Source organism: Agelaius tricolor, unplaced genomic scaffold (assembly GCF_023055355.1).
Source record: "Agelaius tricolor isolate 1412-34295 unplaced genomic scaffold, bAgeTri1.0.p SCAF_3, whole genome shotgun sequence".
In the NCBI taxonomy this organism is placed as follows: Eukaryota; Metazoa; Chordata; class Aves; order Passeriformes; family Icteridae; genus Agelaius; species Agelaius tricolor.
In genome coordinates this window covers 36,085,706-36,107,597 of record NW_027269263.1, presented here as the reverse complement: position 1 = coordinate 36,107,597, position 21,892 = coordinate 36,085,706, and the positions used below count along the sequence as shown (strand labels likewise).

Genomic DNA, 21,892 nt, shown 5'->3' with positions numbered 1-21,892 from the left:
GTTGTGAATAAAACCCATGTTGTGACAAGATGCATGCAGCTGTATAGCAAAAAGAATACTTTAATTACTTCAGAATGTTGACTACCTGGATTGACTATGATCTTTGCAGAAGCAAATGCCGTATCGCTTACTTAATTCAAAGGCCTCCTATTCAGGCCATGTTTCCCTCAATGTTTATGCTACAAATATTTTTGTATACTACTAATACAAGATTATGGGCAATGATGTTTCTAAAGAACCATACAGATTCTGAGAGATAAAAAGGTAGCTCTGAAAGAATCACAGCCCCCACAGATCCTACTGCCTTATAATATGCCTTTTCAAGGCTAATGTCTTTTTTGATGCTGGACTTCTGATAATTTTGATCATTTAGAAGTACAGCCTATCCTTTTTCCCCCCAAGACTTTTAAAGCTGTGCAATTCGACTGTCATATCTCACAAGAGAAGCTGTGGGAAATACCAAAAGAATATACCCTGGCAGCTTACCTTGAGTGACTCAAGTCCTCAAGGAGCCTATGCTGTCTACCGACTGGGAGCTCTAGTAGCCCTCTTTAGACTATTACAACAAATCCTCTCTACACAGCATCCCCACTGCCCAGAACACCTGCCCTCAAGCACCAGCTTGAGCCACAAGCCTTTGAAAAGTCCACTACCAAACCTTATGTTCCAGAGTCCTTTCTGACCTGTCCACTCCATGATTATATGGCAACTACATTACCCAAGTATTCACTACTAACGTGACTTCTTTATCACAATGCATCAAGCATGTGCCTCTCTTGAAAACAGGATTATTATGAAGAAGCTGGAGTAAGTGTTCAGTGATTCAGAGCTGCTCTAGAGAGCACTACAAGCCACTCTAGACAGTATGCTGTTCTGCACATAAGTGCAGTTTTAGGACCTGAGTGATTTCTTTCTTCCCAGAAGGCTGGCAGGCTTTTCTTAAGCTATCTCAAATATGTGCATGTGAACAGCCACACATCGTAACCCACTGCAATACAGGACTATCAACAACAACACACAACCACAGAGAGATCTCTGCTAATGCAAAAGATTTGCTGCCTTTCCATGACCACAATAGTGGAAAAACATGCTACAAGTTGCAATTTCAGTTTATTTGTATCACATATAGCTGCTATTGCACATTTCTTGCATTACCATTTCTGATGCCTTGAATGGTCCACGCACACTTGCACATGAGTGTAAAATGAGACATTCTATAATTTTAATCCTCCTTCACAGGACAAGCACACCTTGAATGACCACATGAATAGTTAAATGTGCATCTAGACACAAGAAATGCACAGAAACCATCAAGGCAAATTCCATAAGCCAATCTCCCTGTGCTAAATGTATTTCTCTGCAACCCTGGCATCTTCCTTGCAACATCTGCTGTTCCAGTAGAGCAGCACAGGGAAGCCATGGGGGAATAACAGTGGCAGTTGAAGAGCCTGCCCTGTATCTTTGGGCTCAGTTCTAGAAAGAAGAAAAGCAACCTCTAAGCAAGATGTGGGTGTGGGTTAACGCATCAAAAGCACTCCTTATACACACTGCTTGTAACAAAGTCCAAGCTGAAGAATTTGCAGTAAGAAGGTTCAAGAGGTACTGCGCATTCCAGAGCACCAGCACTGCTACTACATTACAGATCCCACTGTGTTAATCATTAAGAGCCTGGAAACTCATGTTGAGAGAGAGGTATGACAGCAACACATAGATATAGTCACTGACATTTAATACAGTCTCTTTGATTAATTATTAAATCTCTAAAATTAACTTGGTGCTTGAAACAGCATTTCAAGGGGTCCAATGTTCCCATTAGCAAATTAACTTTACTCTCAACAATTGGCATTAGTTGCTTGGAAACAATTATTTTAGACACTTAAACACACTTCACTTAATCTATACACCCCCAGTCTGGCTTCCCCACAACCCTGCTCAACAGATTTACATATATTTGGTATTCCCTACATAGCCTGACATTCAATTTTCAAAAATAGTATCTTTGCAGTCACTGAACCTACACTTAATTTCATTCAGTACACCCAGCCATTTTCCAAGTCGAAAGCATGAAAATTGCTCAGAAAGACTATTCAAAAATTATACACAATATGTATATTTTATATACATATAAATACATTAATAAGTATTTCTCACATAGACAGAATTTTTACTTGGGATCAAATACATGCAGAGGAAAAAAAAATATTCAGGCTAGGCAATCAGTACAAGAAAAGGCTGTACATCAAAACACCAAATACACCTAAGGGGAAAGTTTAATAATTGCCAAGTATTTTTGTTTCCCTTAATTCAATTGGTATCTTTGGAAAAAAATTATACACACAGTCCATATCTAGCCAGTCTTAATTAGACAAGAAAAAATTCACCACTACAAGCATTTTATGACTGTAAGGAAAGAGTAAATACATATTGCTGACAAAAAGAAATAACTATTCTTTGTTTTCTTCCTCACTGTTTTCAGAAAGACTTTATTTTCCTAGAAATGCTTTGCAGAAAAGTACCAGTTAGATGAGCAAGTGTGAGATCTGATTTGGCCCAGAAAGAGCTAAACCCAGGAGCTGCTGCATCAGTGGAGTCCACCTATGCAGAGGCTTTCAGGAGAGGTGATGAGGGAGAGCTGGGGCTGGGCTGCAGCCTTCAGCCCACCCTTGAGGAGCAGCACTAGCAAGCCCCACAAGGCCAAGTACCCACCTGACCTGAACAACGCCAGAGCTCATGAATCTGGGCTTCCAACAGCATTTAAAGCTAGAAAAAACACAGCAGTCCCACATAGTCCCTTAATAGACCAACAGAGGATGTGGCTGAGACATTGGAAAGAATCTCTGGCCTTCTACTGAATACTGTTCCTGTCTGATACACCAGTGCTCTAAACATGGTATTTCATTTATAACACTCACCAGTCTTGCTTGAGGGTGTAATGTGGGCCAGTCAGATTAGCTTTTTTAGAACTAAATCTCATTCTCTCACATTTTTTGAGACTGGCTTCAAATTAAATAAAGTGAGGAAGTGAAAACAAGTCTTCAATACTTTACAAGAGTGGTGGTCCCATAGATTGTTTAGTAAAAACAACTTTTACAATACAGAAACACTGATGCAATATTTTTAGGCAGCTTTAGTCTTAGAATACTTGGAAAACAAGCTGTAGACAGGCTGACATTTTAAAATAATTTTCTAACTCTGCATCTCTGAATGTCTCCTAGAGTTAAAGGTTATCCAAAAGTCACAAAGCCATTTCCCAGAACAGACTCACAATCTTGAGATTGACACACACTGTTCTGTACAGAAAAAAAAAACAAACATGAGGGCAAGGAGGGAAGCCCAACTATTTGTTTCCATTTGCACATTTATTAAAGTCCTATTTAGACAAAACTGTTCTTTGCCTTCACATTCATCACCATGCCAAGATAAAACTGAAGCTCCCATAGAAATCACACATTATTTTGTCTTCAGTAGGACTGTGTATGATGTACCCAAGGAGAATGTAGACTTGGTGCAAGGCCAGACTTGGTGCTAGAGGTATGCCTAGGAAAAAGGTACTTTTGCCTGCAATGGAGCAAATATGAGCATGGGCAACATTACATTATATATCAGAATACATTTCTTCAATGACATTGTGAAGCATTGGAACAAGCTGCCCAAGGAAGTGGCGACATCACCATCCCTGGAAGTTTTTGGAAAACCATCTAAATGTGTCCCTTGGGGGCATGGTTCAGTGGTGAGCTTGGCAGTGTTAGGTTAACAGTTACACTCGATTATCTTAGAGGTCCTTTCCAACCTTAATGAAATGGAGATGGACACTGTCCTGTCTCTGGCACCTCCTCACCCAGCACCTCTGCTCCCACCTGAAACTGAACTATATAGGCTACCAGTAAAGTAAAAGAAAGATGACAAAAATAATTTAAAAAAAAAAAGGAGAAAAAAATCCCCCACATTTCAATCATTTCTCCTACATTTCAATCATTCTTCAAGAAATGACAGGGTAAGATTTAATTCACAATTCACCAGCAAAAAAATAGAAAACATTAATAAAAGAAACTGCTGGTGTCTTCACATGCCAAGTGCTGTCCATCAGATCCTGAGCAGCATGGAAGTACCAACCCCAGGGGACAGCCAGGCAGCCTGCAGACAAGCCTGGGAGGGAGGTGTCCCCAGCACACTCAATACAAAAAAATGTCTTTATGTCCAATAAATACTTACTTCCTTATATGCTATGGCAAAATACAGAGCCAAGAAAATAATTTACAGATAAAAACCCAAATATGTTTGAAGTGGTTTTGAAGATGTTTGAACTCTTTGAGGATACAGGAACTTTGCCTGTTAGGGAGATTGCCAATTTTTCCCCCTCCGCAATTCAGACAGGCTCACTGAGTAGAAATGCAGGCTTATCTACACTTAAGGAGCAGCATAAGGGGATTTTGTACATGCTGCTCTTGAAATAAGTGCAAAAAGGGAAGTCATTCAGAAATCAAGTCATGATTCCTGAAACATATATACACACACACATTATACACAGAGATAGACATACCTGAGTTGAAATTTCAGCATTGAGGGTTTTTCCCCTAATAGCTGCTCTCCCAGGAGAAGCTCAGAAGAAGGAATGCCCATGCCTGTTCCCCTCTACCCCACGGACACCAACAGGACTCATACAGCAAGGGCAGTCACTCAATTCTGCATTACACTTGATGTCTAACTGCAGACACAGAGACCAAAGCTTTGTACCTCTGTTCTCCTGCTGCAACCCTAAGTTCCAGACATAAATCATTTATTCTACAGTGACTGCACCTCAGAAGTTTGCTTTGCTGTGAGGTCCTTCTCTTCGCCCATCTGAAGAAACAACACTGAGCTGCTCTAAGCAAAGAGATCAGTGTAAACACACAGCTCATCTTCTGACATTTCCAATCTTTCATACCCCACCAAAGAACCTCAAGCTGTCACTTATCCACCCCATGTACTTTTCTACGTGCACATACAGACGTGCTTAGCTCCTGTCCAAAAATCAGTCTATTGACTATAGCATCCCACTGGCCTTCCTACCAAAGAGAGCAAACATTCATTTGCTTGGATTCTGTAACAGCAATTGGCTTTCATACAGTGAAAGCAGCAGTCATATCGTCTATTAAACTCCATATAAGCCCATTTTTCACTCAGAGTGAATAAAAATGAAATAAATAAAAAATCACTGCACGTGGCAGGCAATTTAATACATTTAATATTTACTACAATACATCTATCTACTTCAGGTTTTGCTCCAGTGGAACGGCATTTTAGGGTCAGCATCAAATAAGTCTGACTTTTTGTCTTTCTTATCCTTCTTTCCCCACCGCCTGCCTCCAGCAAGCATTATACAGTTTAAAATGTTAATATTATTATAGGTTACAATTTTAAATTCTAAGTGAAGGCTCATGTATAAAAGATATTGGCAAGAATAATTGGCTTTTCCAAACAAAAGAAATCAGCAATAAAGTGTATTAATCAATGATTATTGAATTCTATGCTCCAGGCTAGTGGTTCCTGTCAACAGTGGTCCTTCAGAACCAGGTTTTCCTCTTCAGCTTTAATGAACAAGGTTGAAATAATGCACTGAAATGAAATAATGCAGAACTAATCAACTGTCTTTGTTTTTGAAGTCTGAGCAATTTCCTTGAGAACCAAAATGAAATAGAACCACCATGCTTACAAATTTTCTTAGAGGAAACAATACAGAGATACTGATCTCTCAGTTGAAAGATGTTTTATCTCTGTCAGAAATAGGTACAGAGTATAGAAACACAATACAGACAACAAGCACTGGGAAGAAACCATTAGAATTACTATTTTGTTCTACCCACACACACCACTTTCTTTCAGGTTCCCAACTACAGACTTAGATCAAACCTGTACCAATGGGACTACTCACACTAGTGGAGTTACACACCTGGCACTTGCAGGACCATGTCTTTGGTTGGCCTACAGCAAGGCACAGCTGAGACAATACAAAACCTCAAAAAAACCTCCCACTGTCAGCTCTGCAAATCTGCTTGATAAAATAAACACCAAGCACAAAAAGTGCAATTACTGCAAACAGATTTTTGAGCGCTTTGTTTTCCCTGCAGCAGCTATAAACAAACAAATAAATCTCCCCGCGCATTTTAAGATGCACAGGAAAACACATTAAAACCCAAGACCAGAAACTCTGACTAAAACAGCTGAATTTGCAGATGCAAAGGCTATTTGAACTTCACTTCCCCTGCTTCTTTCCCAGACAGCTTCCTTTTCACATTTTTTTGACCTAGCCTTAAGTTAAGGCATCCCCAGCAGCCCCGGGTCAAGCCTAAAGGCAGGGCACAGGCATCTTGAGCTCTAGACTCCGCTGTCACATTTAACAACTGACCGTCCCCCTGGCTTGCTGAGCAGCACACACCAGTCTGTTCAAATAAATAAGCAAGCAGAAAGAGCAGCTGGCAGCCAGAACACAAGGAACTTCTGCTTTTTAAAAGTAAACCATGTACTGTAGACCACGAGCAGGCATCTTCCATTTTACATTAAGTACATTAGGTAAGACACACACCTCTGGATACACCCTTTCCTGTCTGAGTGTGACTAGAAAGCCTTCCTTGCCTGAGGATTTAAATAACTGCAGATGGCATGAGTTGACTTTCTCCCCTTTGCAAAAATGGTTTGATTTTTATGACTAAACTGCAAGAAAAATCTTTATTAGACTCCAAATTCCGGAGGTACTTTAAAGGACTTCAGGATACACATGGAGAAAGGGGTTCTGTGTATGTAATTCAGAAAATACATAAAATTTCCACTTTGGGGCAAAAAAAAAAAAATCAGGTAAACAGGGTCACTCAATTGCCCAGGGCCCAGCTGAAGAATTAAAGAGCTATATGCATCAGCAGAGAGAAAGGGGGTTGGGGGAGGATTAAAAAAAAAAAAAAAAGGAAAAAAAAGAAAAAAAAGAAAAGCTTCCACAGTCACACACAGTGGCTGTATTTAATGCCAGTATGTATGTGCTCTCATTTGGATATTATCACCTAACCCTTCTCTCCATACCATGGTCCTTGTTACTATATTAGACTGCACTTCAAAACCAGACAAATTTTCCAGAATCCACAAGCTGAACTTAGAAGCCAATAGACAGATAAACCATTCAGTGATCCTCTGGGAAGCGCCAATCATTTTCTAACAGTACAATAATCAAGTGAAAAACTCAGGAAAATTCACCTCTTGAGCTATTACAGATTTTTAAATATTGCTTGTTTCTTAAGAGTCTTTTTTCAGCTTAATTTTGCAGTGCATTTAAAAAATATAACTTGTGACCAAGAAAATATTACCATTAATTTCAAAAACAATTTTAACTATTTATAGAATAGTTGAAATGAGTGGAAGTGATCCTAAGTGGTTATTAATCACCTTCTGAAGGTTACTCAAAATCAACTTTCATTTTTCTCCTTATTTGAACATGTCCCTATCAGCTGGTTGTAGTTTACATAAAACTAAGGCCTAAAGCTGTTGCTATTAACCATCCATTAATTAATCATATAAGACATAGTTACCAAGTCATCAAGACTTAAAAGACATTTTATCACAAAATAAGAGCTCCCTCACCAAAACTACATTTTCTTTACCTGAAAATCCACCAACATTTTACTAGTGCATGGAATGCCAACATATTAAAGAAGATTCTTGTGTAAGAATTAATGCCAAAAAATTGCTTTCCCAGAGTTTTTTAAATTGTCCTAATTGCAATTTTTTGAGAAAGAAAATTTGAGCATTTTCCATATATTAAACCTTTTTTCATCCATGGAGCAGTGTGTTACCTTGGCCTGCTCCTCTACTCACACTGATGTAACCTCCTTAATAATTATGCCGTGAGCAACATTTTTGTAAGGGACTTAAACCAACAGCTAATAAACTTCTTTCACTATCTAAAAGGAAGAAAACAACCTATTGTGAATGGACATGTGGCTGTAAAAAGCTCAATTATCTGCACAAGACAAAGGGCCACAAACTCCAGGCTGTAACTAGAACAGCCTTCAACAGTTTTGCTCAGTCTGTGGAAACAATTTGCATGACACAATCTGCCCTATAAAATCCACAGCCTTTCATATTCTTATAAGAGCTTGAGTTCAAAGGAGTAGTGAAGAAAAAAAAGATACCAAAAAACCCAAAATAAACTAGAAAGGAGCACTATTTTCTACCTACCCAAGAACAAAACATGAACACTGAATTGCAACACATAAATCAAGTACCAGTTACAATACAAAACTGTTCAGTGCATTCTCCATCCCTTGTGATATGCTTGGGAGTGGCAGTATTTTAAAGGAATGGTTGTGCTCTTCCAGCAGACAAACCTCGTCCTCTCTGTTCTCCTGTAGGACAGGGCTGGGTATTCCCTGCCTGAAGAAGCCAGCTAAGACGCATAACAGCTGGGAGAGCAGCTGATTGTTTTCAAAACCTATCACATTCGTAAATACACTTCTATTTTTGTGAGATGCTTAGTGTAAACCAAGAAAAGCATAGGTAAATCATAATTAAGCTAAGCTTCAGAAAACTTCTCTCTTTTTTCCTGCCAGGATATGGCAGAAGTGAATGCCTACAGATTTAGAAGTGCTGGGGATGCTGGTGTAACTCCTCTGCAAATCTGTGAAGCCCAGGTGAAATATGGGTCAAGCTACAGAAGGAGCATTCCAGAGACAACCAAAATAGCATTAAATTCATGGGGATTTCAGAGTTTCACCACCACACTGCACTCTACTTAATTACTGATGGGCAGCTAAAACCACCAGCCTGAACAGTTTTGGTTTCTTCACTTCAGATTTCATTCTGGTCTCCTTTTAGCAATGAAAGGGAGCGTAGCATTTTCATGACAAGCCACGTGACATTCTACCACCACACAATGGAAAATCCGCATTCCTGCCTTCCAAACTGTAAATGCCACCAGACGTATTTAGATTTACTGACAACTGACCTGAGCACTGCTGCTGCTGCTGCTGGCAGTGCTCTGCCATAGATCCAGGCTCTCTCCCAACTTTCCTTCAGAAGCATTTTCTCATTTCCCTAAACTGGGCTGTCAGATGCAATGTCCGTATCAGACAGTGTGGCAAACATCTCTTTTGATTTCCCAGCATTCGGTGCTAATACAGCTGGCATCACAGCCTGCAGCTACTGCCGTGACTCATCCACTGATGACCACACAACTTCACTGGGCTCCTTAAAATGGGGTGCAGGTAGCAGGTCATAAGGGCTTTAAAGTATTTCCTACTCCAACCTCTAGAAAGCAAGGGCAAAAATTGTATATGTCTATGCATTTAATATATGTTTGCATAGCATTCATTTTTTACTGCATTTACTTGCAATACATTGTGAATACTTTCTCTTCTCTTTTAGTAGAGATGCTACCAGCTGACAGAATAGTGACAGAGTGCATTGTTAAGTGAAGAGTTTTACCTTTCTGGGAGAGGGACAATGTTACCAAAATAAAATAGACCTGAGCAGCCACAGAGCTTGTTAAACACACCCAAAGGAAGCATTTGCAAACAGACTTGAAAACAATTTACCGAGTTAATACTTCACATCGTTACTGTGTACTTTTGATTTCACTTTCTTTTCCACAGTTTCATTCAAACAGTATTTCCCCCAGAGTTGTCTTAAATCACTTTTCTCCTTTTTGATTTCCAAAGTTTGGCTCTTCCCATGGTAATCTTTCCAAAGATAGGTCACCTCAAGTGTCTCTTATCATCTGTTCAAAGTGCCCAGAGACAGCCAAAAAATCAGTCTGCTTCCCCCCTCCTTTGTCCCATAGCTGCCCACAGTGTTCCCTCACAGCGTCAGCACAAGGATTGTTACTACAAAATGCACTGAAGTGATACACATGTGATCAGATCATAAGGCCACTCATCAAAATTTACTTCTGCATCTTAACTTCAAGGAGATTTTGGTTCATTTACAGCAAATATTATATCCATAACATGTTGCTATGAAATTTCCATGGCATGCTAAACCCCAGGAACTGTTGGCTCCATGTTCTCTACAGCATGCATGTGCACACATACACAAACCATTAAAAAAGCAAACTGCAAGATCCAGATTTAAGAATTTCTAAATTGGCCTCCTTTTGCATATGCATTACAACACAATCTTTAATTACCTGATCTACTTCTTGCATGAGACCTCATTTCATTTAATGCTCAAAAGAAATTATTTTAACTACCTGATGAATTGTTTCAGACCTCGTTTTCCCCTCATTGCTCAAAGTGTAATTCCATACCTTAATTCCCACCCACTATTCAAGCCCTTCTCTCTGGACAGACATTCATTTCTCCCCAAGTTCTTTTGTGGTGCTCATCACTGTAGCATTTGCTAGCTTGGCAAACACTGATTTATTTCCACAGCATATCTGTGAAGGAGAGGAATGATTAACCCCATCTCATAGGCAGAGAACCAGAGTACAGGGAGACTATCATCAAAGGTATGCAAGAATGAAAAGGCTGAAGTCTGAGATGCCTTATGGCTGGATTTTCAGACTAATGAGGCTTATGTAATTTCTCTATATACAAAGCAAACCTCCCTTGGCTACAGCAACTGGTGCCAGACATCTGCAAGTTCATGCTCTCAAGTGAGGAAAACGGGGGGTGAGCCCTGACGGGATTTGGTGCAGCCTCTGCCACACCAGCACTACAGCAAAACTGAGCAGGTCCTTCATTAAGGGCTCTTTACTAAGAGGCCAAATAAAAGTTCTAGAAGCACTCTTAGTTCTGCTGCTTTTTAAATCTGGACTATGAGTCCTCAGAATGCTGATTTGTGTATCATTCCTGGGGTTCAGAGGGTAACTAGAAAACCCTCTGAACAAAATCAGTAGCATTAAGGTGCCTGGGTCATCAGCAGTGTGGTCATCGTCAGCCCCAGTACCCAGTCACAGCACAACCCCTGTGCTTTTCTGCTGAAAAACACTACACAACATTCCCAATAATTTCTGTACATATGATGAGTGCCACCACATTTGTCTTACAGAAATAATAACTATGGTAAACAGGTGTGTTTATATTCATGATGATGATTAATGACAGCTCCTGTCATGCCCTGCTAACAAAGCACAGCAATCATTCAATAAATGTTTATAATCTCGTCAGCAGGGGACTTATATTGTTTCTTTCTTCATTCTACTAATTGTTTCAAGTCTTCCACTGGAACTGAAGGCCAATATTTAAACTGACACCTCAGTAGTTACTTTTATCTCTCCCTTTAATTTTAGTTCATAAAACCTGGTATTTCATTCACTTCACAATATCCACAGGGAAAAAGCAATCGCATCACTACTTGTTCATGATGTAAACTGACAAAGCCATGATTAAAACCAAGGACTTACACATCATTTCAGGAAGTAGGAAGCCCAGATCTCTGAATTTCTTTGTCTGAATGTGAACATCATATATTCTAGACACACTAAAATATAAAGGGTACCAAACTCTCTAAAACACTAAGGTACAGCATTATAACGGGAGCCACTGTAAGAAGAGGAAGACCTAGAACGAGTAAATTTCTTGAGCAGGGACAATCAGGATCTTTAGTTATTCAGTAAAGAATAGGACTGGAAAGTAAATGAAAGAAAAATAGCACAGATAAAATGAAAGAAATTGTACGCTCGTAATTGCTCGCAGGGAGAAGTGTTTCCACTTCATGCGAAGCATTATATAACTCAGGTCTCATTATTTCAGTGCCTTCAAATAAATAAGCTATTTTCCCTCAAGTAACTCCAAAGCAATGTTTTACTATCCATGCTCTGTGCTGCCCCAGGAGCCTAAGGGCCACTTGTAGAGGAGCCATAAAGGGTCATTTAAAAAAGCAATCCTATTACTAACAAACTTAAAACTGGCTGTTGTATGACAGTTTTAAGTAAAAAACAAAATTCGGCTTTTTTGGTCTGTTTCACAAATAATGAAAATGTTTTACCAAAACCAGCACACACCTGCCTGGCAAGAAGAGACGCATTGCTCCAGTCCTGCAGGGAACCCCACAGCCTCAGGTCTAGGTGCCACACTAGCAGACTGTGTAGTTGGGTATCACACTACTGCAGCACAAGGAACAACATCAATTTATTATATCTTAATTATATAAACAACATAATGCAGCTAAAGCTACTATTCAAACAGACTAAACACCTACAAACACAAGTCTCATCCCCAGACTTACACGTTTTAACTAATATAAACCATAAAAGGGGTAAAATAAGATTTTAATATATGCATATGTCTTATCGGCTTAGAAAACATAAATAATTTCATGGGAGGCTGAAGAGCTGCTAACAGTCTTCTTTTTTTACCTACTCCTACTAGTTTGCTTGTCTATAAAATGAGCATAGTATGTAATTCTTCTCCTCCACTTGGCTTCCACCAGAAAGAACACTTTCACTAGCAACCACAATGTACAAGCTGGTAGATAAATGGGATCATCTCCAAAACACACACATACCTCATCAAGAGTCAAGCAATTCTCTGCAAGAGGATGGATGTCATGAAATATAAAACTGCACTAGGTGCAATAACCAATTGCTTTAAAAAAACCCAACATTTTTTTAGCAATTTTAACACCTATGTGTGTTAAAGAAGATGAAAAAGCAGGAGAAGCAGCATGTGGGTAGACCCTTACCTAACAACTGTGTGAATTTGATCCAAAATGGAAAATATTGCTATTGTCACATGGGAAGTCTTAGCAGTGGAAGCAGAGACAACATCACTTGCTACCACTTTTGTTTTATTCAGAAAACCCTGAATGGGGAAATTGACACCGCCTGCCCCAGCAATAAAACTCAAACACAGCAGCTTCCTTTATCACCGTGGCTTACTTGCAAACTGACACGGGGCGGGGGGGGTAGCCCTGTGATGACAGAGTCTGTCTGGACATGGGCACCACATCCATGATGAACCTGAGGCACTGGGGCTATTCAGATCTCAGGAAAAAAGTGGAAAACAGAAATACTTCTGTAAAACAGAAATACTCAAGACCTGAAATCCATTAATGAAAATCTCCAGATTCCAACAACCATAAAACAGTTATTAAGATGAAGGAAATAAGAAGTTTGAATAAATTTTAGTTATTTCTTTTAAATATTATTTTTAACGTGTTTTCAAAGCCTGCAATATCCTCTACAAGCCTTTTTTTCTTGTAGGCTTCAACAAATACTTTAGTTTCTATGAAAGCTGAGATTTTACTGTACTGACATGACGAGATCTGTGGTAGGTGAAGAACAACCCCCCCACACATGCACATCCAGTTAACAGCAAACTAGCAACACACAATCATTGTAAAATAAAAAGCAGTTGTCCTGCATTCCTCATTCTCAGGATCAATTAACATCTCTACAGCTTGAGCAAGAGATACTCAATTACCTTGGCACCACATGACTCACAAAATCATTAACTCTTCTGCAACCCCAATCAAATCTGTGAGATTGCTGCAAACAAGAACTATTTTTACCAATTTACAAAATGGAGAAAATCTTGACAAGAGTGATGTTGCTACTGACCACATCATTAAGAAACCATTGGCATGTCACTCCCCTTGGTGTTTTGGCTTATGTATTTAATACAGCTTCAAAATCGCCTCCAGTATGAAATGCAAAGACATTTATTCCTAACATTTTGGCAGCTATGGTGTGGGAGTTTCTGCACCATAACATTGAGCTGTCTTGCAGAATAACGCCCAAGTGGAGTTTTTCTGCCGACACCATCCCGAGAAGTGTATCATATATACAATTTTAATTTTAATAATTTCCAGATTTCAGTCAACAAAGAGGACATTTTCAATTCTGAGTCATAAAAAACCTTCAGTTTTTTCTTTTTTACCGTATTTGCTAGGCTAGGAGTCAAATACCTTCCCTTCACTTTCCAGTGATGACAAAGGGAGGGAGAAGGGCAAATCAGTAGAAAACCATCACGTCTATTTAAAGAACAAATTTGAAGAGGTTGATGGTCCTAAACTGAGGAACCAGATGATTCTGAAATAATTAATAGATGGCATCAGAGAGGGAAATGATATATGACTTCACTGCAGATGTAGACTATGGCAGATTACTTTGTCTAACATATCAACACTCTTCTTGCTACACAACATATACTAGGCCTTGACAAAGGATAGAAGAAAGTTATTCCTTGGACCCTGGGGACTAAATGGAACATTTTAATGTCATGGCTAAAATTATAGGACCTTTCAGGTTAGTAGGTACTTACTAGCAGAATTCTTCAGACATCGCTTTTTGTGATCATTACTTAATATTGTCATTGTAGCAACACAGAAAGTAAAATCTTTAGGGCAACAGACTATGCTGTGAACCACGCTGAGAAGAATGTCATCAGAAGAACCACCAATGAGAAAAAAAAGAGATCTTTCAGGAGATGGATGACAGACATCAGAAGTACCATAAATAAGGCAAAATTTAACAAGATGCATTCACCTTCTAGACCTGCATGTTTCATGAAACCTGTGAAGTTCCAAAATGAGATGAAAGAAACCCAAATCCTTCCAAATATTTTGAAAAATAGACTTAGTGCTGAAATCATTTTAGGGTGTGGGAAGAAGTGTTTATTCTGGTCAGAGGTGACCAAGTTGAGCTGGGTCCCAAAACCAAGACTAGGCTGAAACTCAAAGGTCTTGGCACAACACCCTTACTTCAGCAATTGGATTTATGTCATTTCTGGGAGCATTCCAGCACATTCTGCTACCCGGCATTCCTGATGGTTTGCAAACAGTCTTTGCAATAATATAAAAAGGGCCTTTTTCACACAAAGCCTTGTTATAAGGAACAGGTTGAATGGCAGTGATAGGATGCTGCTCAAGATAAGTATGATGCTTTTTTAAGTGTTTTACAAAAGAAGCACCAACTTGTCTGAGTAGGTTGGGTAGCAATTTTATCACCCATTATGTTCACACTGCAAAGTCACACTGAAATGAGTATGATGCCTGCACTACTAATGTCAATATGTGCTTGCGTACCAAAATTGTTACTTTGGTTTTTCTACCATTACACAGCACAGACACTTCAGAAAGATAGGAGAGCTGGTGCTGCATGTCAAAGTAAGGTTATCCATTAACTGAAAACAAGTGGATGAAACATCCAAGACAAAAAGACATCTGCCTCAGGAGCTGGGGTGTCTTTTTTCACTCAGGGAGCTTTAGGCAGCATTGCACGTTCCCTTCATCCTGCTGTGTGCCAGTATCACAGTTAATATGGTCTTCCATGGCAAAGCTTTGGAGGAGTAAAGATGGTATACCAAACAGTGTGAGCGAAAATATCCCAGTATCCAGGCACAGCTGGGTGGAGGACAAACTAAAGTCACCTTTTTCCTGTGATTCCCAGAGGCCTATTCTGTTTTTAACTTTGTTGTCTTTGTTTGATCCTGCAGTTATTCTAATGCAGTTTCTGCATTTTCCATTAATTCTGCCTCCCTGTGCAACACTAAGCCAAATTACAAATGGGGGAAGAAGAGAGAGAGTAACAAGCTCATAAAGTGATTGTCTCAGACAATCTTCAAATGTACTGGCTAATTGGATATATAACTCATAAATGATGATAGAGAAGGGATGCCTAACAACATAGAGAAAGTAAATCTAAAAAAGCTCCGTCTCAGTTGAATGAACAATAGGCATTTGAGTTCATTAGATCTGATATTCTAAAAGTCATAACAATAAATACAATGTTTCCTGCAAGCACACATTTCTTTTAAGCAAATGACTGCAGAAGGAATGGCTATTAAAAGCTCTGCAATTACTTTAAATTTGTACTGTAAACAGTGTAACACCAGACCATAATTAAATTAAATATGAAACATTTCATTGTCCCAAACACAGGAAATTTAATTTGACAAGTGCATTTGTAGTAGCACCAGCAGCATCTTTCCAGATTTTGCACATTTAAGTAACTACCACACCTATCCAACCAAAACACTGACACATAAAGCACATGGAAACACCAGACAAAAGCACTTGAGGAGGAATTGTGCTTGAGATGTTATCTCTATAAAGACTGCATGGCTCAAATCTCCTGTGATTGTTTGGTTTAAGTAACTGTGAGATGTAGCTAACTCTTTGTGCATCCAGCTCCATAGGGCTGTGTGCTATTTTGAGTTCAATTCAATCTGAGTACTGGAACACTGCTGTAAACATCACTTCAAAATGTGACACACATTTTGTCCAGTCTGAAATACTTATGACCTCCACAAGCTGAAGTATATACTATTCTTCTATTATCTAAGTAGAGGAAAAGGAAAAAACTGTTAGATATTTGGCTCAATCTTAGTGCCATACATTAAGTTAAGAGTTAATAATTCATTAATCATCAGTCAAGAAACCCTTATTACATTTGACAGTTTTTGTGGGGGCTTTGCTTTCCTCTTTAAAGGACCTTCAACAACAACAATCAGCTAGGGAAATATTTTGACATATGGCTTTGACACGTTCTTTTGATTTACATATTAAAGCAAGGAGAAGTTACATGCTTTCACTAACATATCACTTTCAAATTTTTCAGTGCTAAACAGATTTAAAATTTTTAGTTCTTGTGTAGTAGATTTTGTGTAGCAGACTTCATGCCACTACGTTACCCATTATTACTGCATTGCCACCCAAATAGGTCTTCTTGCAAGAACTCCCTCTTAACAACATAGGTAAGTTGTACTTTTTAAAATTATCAGCATGATATGTTTTCTTAAAAATGGAAGGCAAACAAATTTGTATCAAGTAGAAGACCAGTAAACAACCAAGCACCCTACACTGATTGTCTTTAGGAGATAGGCAAGCATGGTGCACTGGGAGAAAGCCAGTAAGAACAACTCTTGTTTCCTAATTTTCCACAAGATAGCAGTTCTCTGGTGCTGTAAGACACAATCACATTTATCATTCTATCTTAAAACAAATGTAAGGTTCTTATTATTTATTTCAGCAAAGTGGAAATGAAGGAAAAAAGATACTGACAGTCACTCACATGGTACAGAACAACAAAAAAGTGCATCTAACTTCAGCAGCTCAACAAGGCACAGCTTCACTGCAAAGGTCCCAAACCAGTGGCCAAAACAACAGAAACAGGCAATTTCTGCTCATGGCTGAATTATGCTCATACTGGCACCACCTTGCCCTGACGGTGCCACACAAGACCCCAGGCAGGGGCTGTGTGTGGTTCCCTCCTTCCCACCCTCTCTGTGGGCACCTCTGGCCACATCCTCTTCTCCAGAAGACCACGGCAGTCTGGCAGCTCTAAAACCTGACAGGCACAGAGGACAAACTCTAAGAAGCTGCAGGGTCCAGCATACACTTTGCACAGGGATTTCTAAGCAGGTGGTTTATTTTGGTTTTGGCAGAGCTGCTGAGTGCCATCACATGAGTGCCAGCAAAAAAAATCCCCACTTAATTCTCCAGCGGTCCCGGACCTGCAGCGAGGAACCAGCCCACTCAATTTACTCACTACTGAAAAGACCAGGTCACAGCAGAGGCTTAGTAAACTGACTCTCCCTCAATAGCAAACATTATTCATCAACTTCAGCTTACAAATGAGTGCTCACTGCCTCTGTAGTGCTTTAAAAATATCCACACAGCCTTCTAAAGACACTCTACAAGGGCTACTGCCACCCTACTCACTCCTCAACAATGTTTTAACAAAAGGTTTCCAGCAGTCAGACTGGATTAACTGCATCTGAAATCTCACCAGGGTCTGCAGACAGACCCTCTTTACTTTGAGAGCTTCTGTGCCACTTCAGATGCTTTGTATTGTTCATCGGCAGCAGAGCCAGAAAGAGCTCTCACAGGAACTGACTTTAATACATACACGAGGCTCAGGTTCTAGCAAGGGAGGAATACTGCTTGCATTTCTGGAGTTTAAACATCTTAAGAACATAACATTTATCGCAGCCAAAGGAAAATGAGGTTATGCAAAATACTTACTTCGAAAATGTTCTGAGGCATAATAGTAGACATCCTCATAGCCCTCGTGGTAATCCTCCTCCGGCCGGTACTTTTTGCCTTTTCTTCTTCTCGATCTTCGTATCTGCTTGACAAAGCCCAAGAAGCGTTCCATCTCCTCCTCACTCACAGCCCCAGCCGGCAGCCCCCTTCGCCCTCTGCTTCACAAAGAGCTGTCCCAGCATGAATCAACCGCAGGCACCGGAGCAGAGCAGCGGCTCCCACCAGCCGCTCCGCTACCATTAAACAACCCCTCCCTTATCTCAGCTGTGACTAGGAAGCATATTGTTTTGTCTTTTTTTTAAAAAAAAAGGGACACACACAAAGAGACACACTTTATCAAATCTACTGACTGGAATATTTCAATCTGAAAATAAATAAAGGAGGAAAGCATTGAAGCAAAAAGAGAATTTCAGGATTTCAAGCTGTTATTAAGCAGCGGAGGGCAAAGTTGAAGAGACCTTCTTGTCAGCAAGGGGAAGCCCAGCACTGAGAGCTCCCTATCCTGTGTCTCCATCATTTGAAGAGGGGCTGGGAGGCGGGGATAGACGTTAGTCAATGGACTGAACCATATCTCACAGCAAAACAGGTTTCCATTTGCCAGTTAAATGCTGCCCTCATATCTACCCGGGCAAAGGCTCAGAAGCACGTTTGATTTCATTTGTTGTAAGAACAGGAAACACGCCAATCCATTTCTGGCATCTCATACACTGGATGAATAAAGAGCAAAGTGGTTTAATCCATACACACAGCCCACTCACTGGCAAGTGTGCGCCGAATACGTTAATTGGAGCAGCAGAGAGAAAGCTCGGCAGCTGTTAAAAAATGACACATATACCCACTGGGCATTAGTGTATTCTAATCACTGCTAGATCTAAACATTAAAAGGCACCCCAGATAGGTCTCCTACAGAGCTGGCCAGGGTTGTGGCAATAGGCAAACAAAGGAAGCAACATCACAAGCACACTGTGACAATACTCATTTCAAATCCCAGCAGAGTTCAAAAAACTTTAAAATTAAGGTGCGGCAGAATATTTTTTGCGCAGGGTGAGAGAAGCAAAAAGCCTGAAAAGGCGCTGGCTTTTTTCTCTCGCTGTGTGCCTGAAACCCACAGGCATTCCCTAAGATAAGGCTGGAATTTCATCCGTGTTTCTGATGAAGTTTCCCTCCTGCACAAAAACAAAAGCAGTGACTGCTCGACTCCTAACACGCTGACATCTGTCAGGGGCTTTTAATTGTCCTCACGTTCCCTAGTCCAGCAGGACTTCGCCTGTCCGTTGGCACAAGTTAGGGATTGAGCAGTCACCTCAGTCAAACTATGTGCTGAACATGGTCACTTGCATACAGGCTCCAAGAGATACCATTTTGCACTTAAGAGCATAAGGAAGTCAGAAAGTCTTCCTGTAAAACAGATTTTACAGGTTCATCATCTGGAAAAGGAAGAGCATGCAGAGCAGGGATTAGTTTCTGGTGATGCAGACATTTCAGTGAGTCATTCTGCAAAGAGTAAACCAGGGCAATGTTTTCAAAAGAAGAAAAGAAGTAAAGCAAAAACCAGGATGGTAACTTGCCAATTCCACTTCAAAAGAAGTATGCAGAGATTAATCAGTATTAAGTTGGGATTTTCTAGTTTTGAAACGTGAAAGTTATAAGTAGAGGTCAACTAGACCTGATGCCTAGGGATCCTAAAACACACACTCACACTGAAAGATGGAACTGGAATTTTTTTGGGCTTGTTCCAGCTTTCCAGGTATTTTAAAACAATATTGTCACAAACCCACGCTCATTTTATCCGTAAAAGCTCAAAAATCCCTGGATGCTCCTGCCAAGCTCCCCACAGGAATACAGACTCATCCTCCTTGACCTCACCAGCCCTGCTTGCCCGCTGTGAAAATGCAGTCGCTGTCGCTAGCTGATGAACACCCCCAGGGCACCACCAGAACTATTTTTAGTAAAACTTCTATAAGGAGGTCGTGTTTCATTACAAGTCTGGTTTTATCACACAGCTTTCAACTTGCAAATGGTAAAGACCTTAGAGGAGTATTACAGGCATATTACCAAAATTTAAAAAGCCAAAGAAACTTCACCTATGACTTTAGGAAGGGATCACTGTTTGAAGGCTTCAACTTGCATCTTTTCTGCACTCTGCCACCAAGCAGCAAAAACATTACTGTCACAAAACATGAAAACCAAAGATGTAGCCTACAGCAGAGGCAGGACCCTCTCTTTTCAGAGAAGGAAATGTTAGATTGTCACCCCTGTTGAGGGCTCTCCCTGAGAGATGTGAAAAAAGTATTTGTAGGTGTCAGTAACAGTCGAGACAGAACTCTTGCAGCCATCACTGCTCCATGAAGTTAAATTATTACATTCAATTAAAAATTACAAAGCTTTTTAAAAAGGAGAAAATGTAAAACTTTCTGGCTTTTAAACTGTCTTCTAAATGAAAGCTGAAAACTGGAATAAGCAGACACACTTGGCTTTTACTAAGTAAATCCAACCTTTTCCACTGCCTCTGTTGCTTAACATAGTGCAGCAGAAGCAGTTTCCCTAGTCCTCAGCAGACCCCAGGGAGACTTCAGGCCAATCCTTAACAAGAGAAATACAACAAAGAAGCAGATATGGGAGCAGCCAAATGATCTGAAGTAGTAACACAAGCAGCAGGTGCAGGACATCAACTGCCTGACCACTGTCTAGAGAGAACTGGTGTAAGACTGGGCAAATTTTCAGCTTTGGAAAGTACATTACTACCTTGTGCAATGGACTTCTCTCTCGTGCTCATGAGGTGCATCACACAGTTACATGGCTGCTACAGTAAAGCAGAAAATAATGCACCAAACGGTATTACTGGCCAGTGCTCATGGTAATAGCTCCCAGCCATGTTGTGTGTAAAGTATGAAGGGCTTGAGGGGGAGCACAAGCTCTCCTCAGATAAGAAGAGGAGGTTCAAGCTCTGCTGCACTTCACTCTATCCCACCACCAACTACTCTCCACACAAACCAGGCTCCATCTCCTACGTTAAAGATGCAGAAGCATACCTGCAGTTTCTAACACATGAACTGACAATCCTGCCAGCATGTAAATCATACAGCCATTCCCTTTTACATGAATGCAAACAGCAGACACATAATTTCAGAATTTTTACATATTTTTAAAAACAACATAGAGCAAACTAAGCTTTTGATTGGATTTTCTCTGACCTAAAATACTGTGGTATTTGGGACAATTTAAAGAAAAGGAAATACCTTAACTGAGGACATTGTTGTTATATATTAATACAAATCGGAGCATTAAGTGCTTTACTACACTAGTAAGATTTCTCAACAAAATTTTTGTTTCATATGCATTACATACCACTGCTACTGTTTGGTGAAAATGCTGGAGACATTCATTAGCTACTCCTCATGCCATCCCGGTAAATATTTAATCATAGTCCTACTTTCAAAGGTATACACAGATAACTCAGTTTCATAAACACAGTGGGAAAAAAACCAAATAAACAGCTTAACTACTGCTTCCCCCATTGCTCAGGATTCACCCTTCTGCAGCTTCTTGTGGAGAAGAACTAATTTCTTAATGAACATGAACATGGTTCTTTGAACCTTCTGCTTGAAAAGAAATTTAAAAGCAGAAACTAATAGAGGCATACGGCAGTTTCAGAAAGGTATATTGATTGGACAGGACAAGCAGAGAAAGAAACAAACACTGTCTTTCAAATTTTTAAAATGCAAAACATCAGAGATGACAAAGAGTTTCATCCTTAATGACAAAGAGAATAGGATAATTATGCCCCGAGGGCATAAAATTAGATGTTGGTTAATATTCTGAAGCTGTCTCTGAACTAGAATTTGGAGAATCAATTTTCTGGTGTTTTAAAGCCACAAGAGAAAGTTGCAATGTAAATATGTCTGAAGCTCTTTGGCTCATCCTTTCTGCCTACTCCAATCAA

At 39.9% G+C, this 21,892-nt stretch overlaps 1 protein-coding gene across 16 annotated transcripts in view; it reads right to left on the bottom strand.

Annotated features, from left to right (window-relative positions):
* The window catches only part of GRIP1 (glutamate receptor interacting protein 1), a 307,466-nt gene that overhangs the window by 195,826 nt on the left and 89,748 nt on the right, over window positions 1–21,892 (bottom strand). For 10 of the 16 annotated variants that reach the window (XR_011678613.1, XR_011678614.1, XM_071423484.1 and 7 more), the window contains exon 1: window positions 17,929–18,452. The exons of 5 other annotated variants lie outside the window; for them this stretch is intronic. Coding sequence is in view for 9 of the 11 variants with exons in the window: in XM_071423484.1 (XP_071279585.1) it covers window positions 17,929–18,061 (133 nt within the window). In the remaining 2 variants the exon portion in view is untranslated. Of the gene's footprint in view, window positions 1–17,928; window positions 18,453–21,892 lie in introns of those variants that run through there. One more of the 16 variants, XM_071423473.1, reaches the window with a different exon arrangement.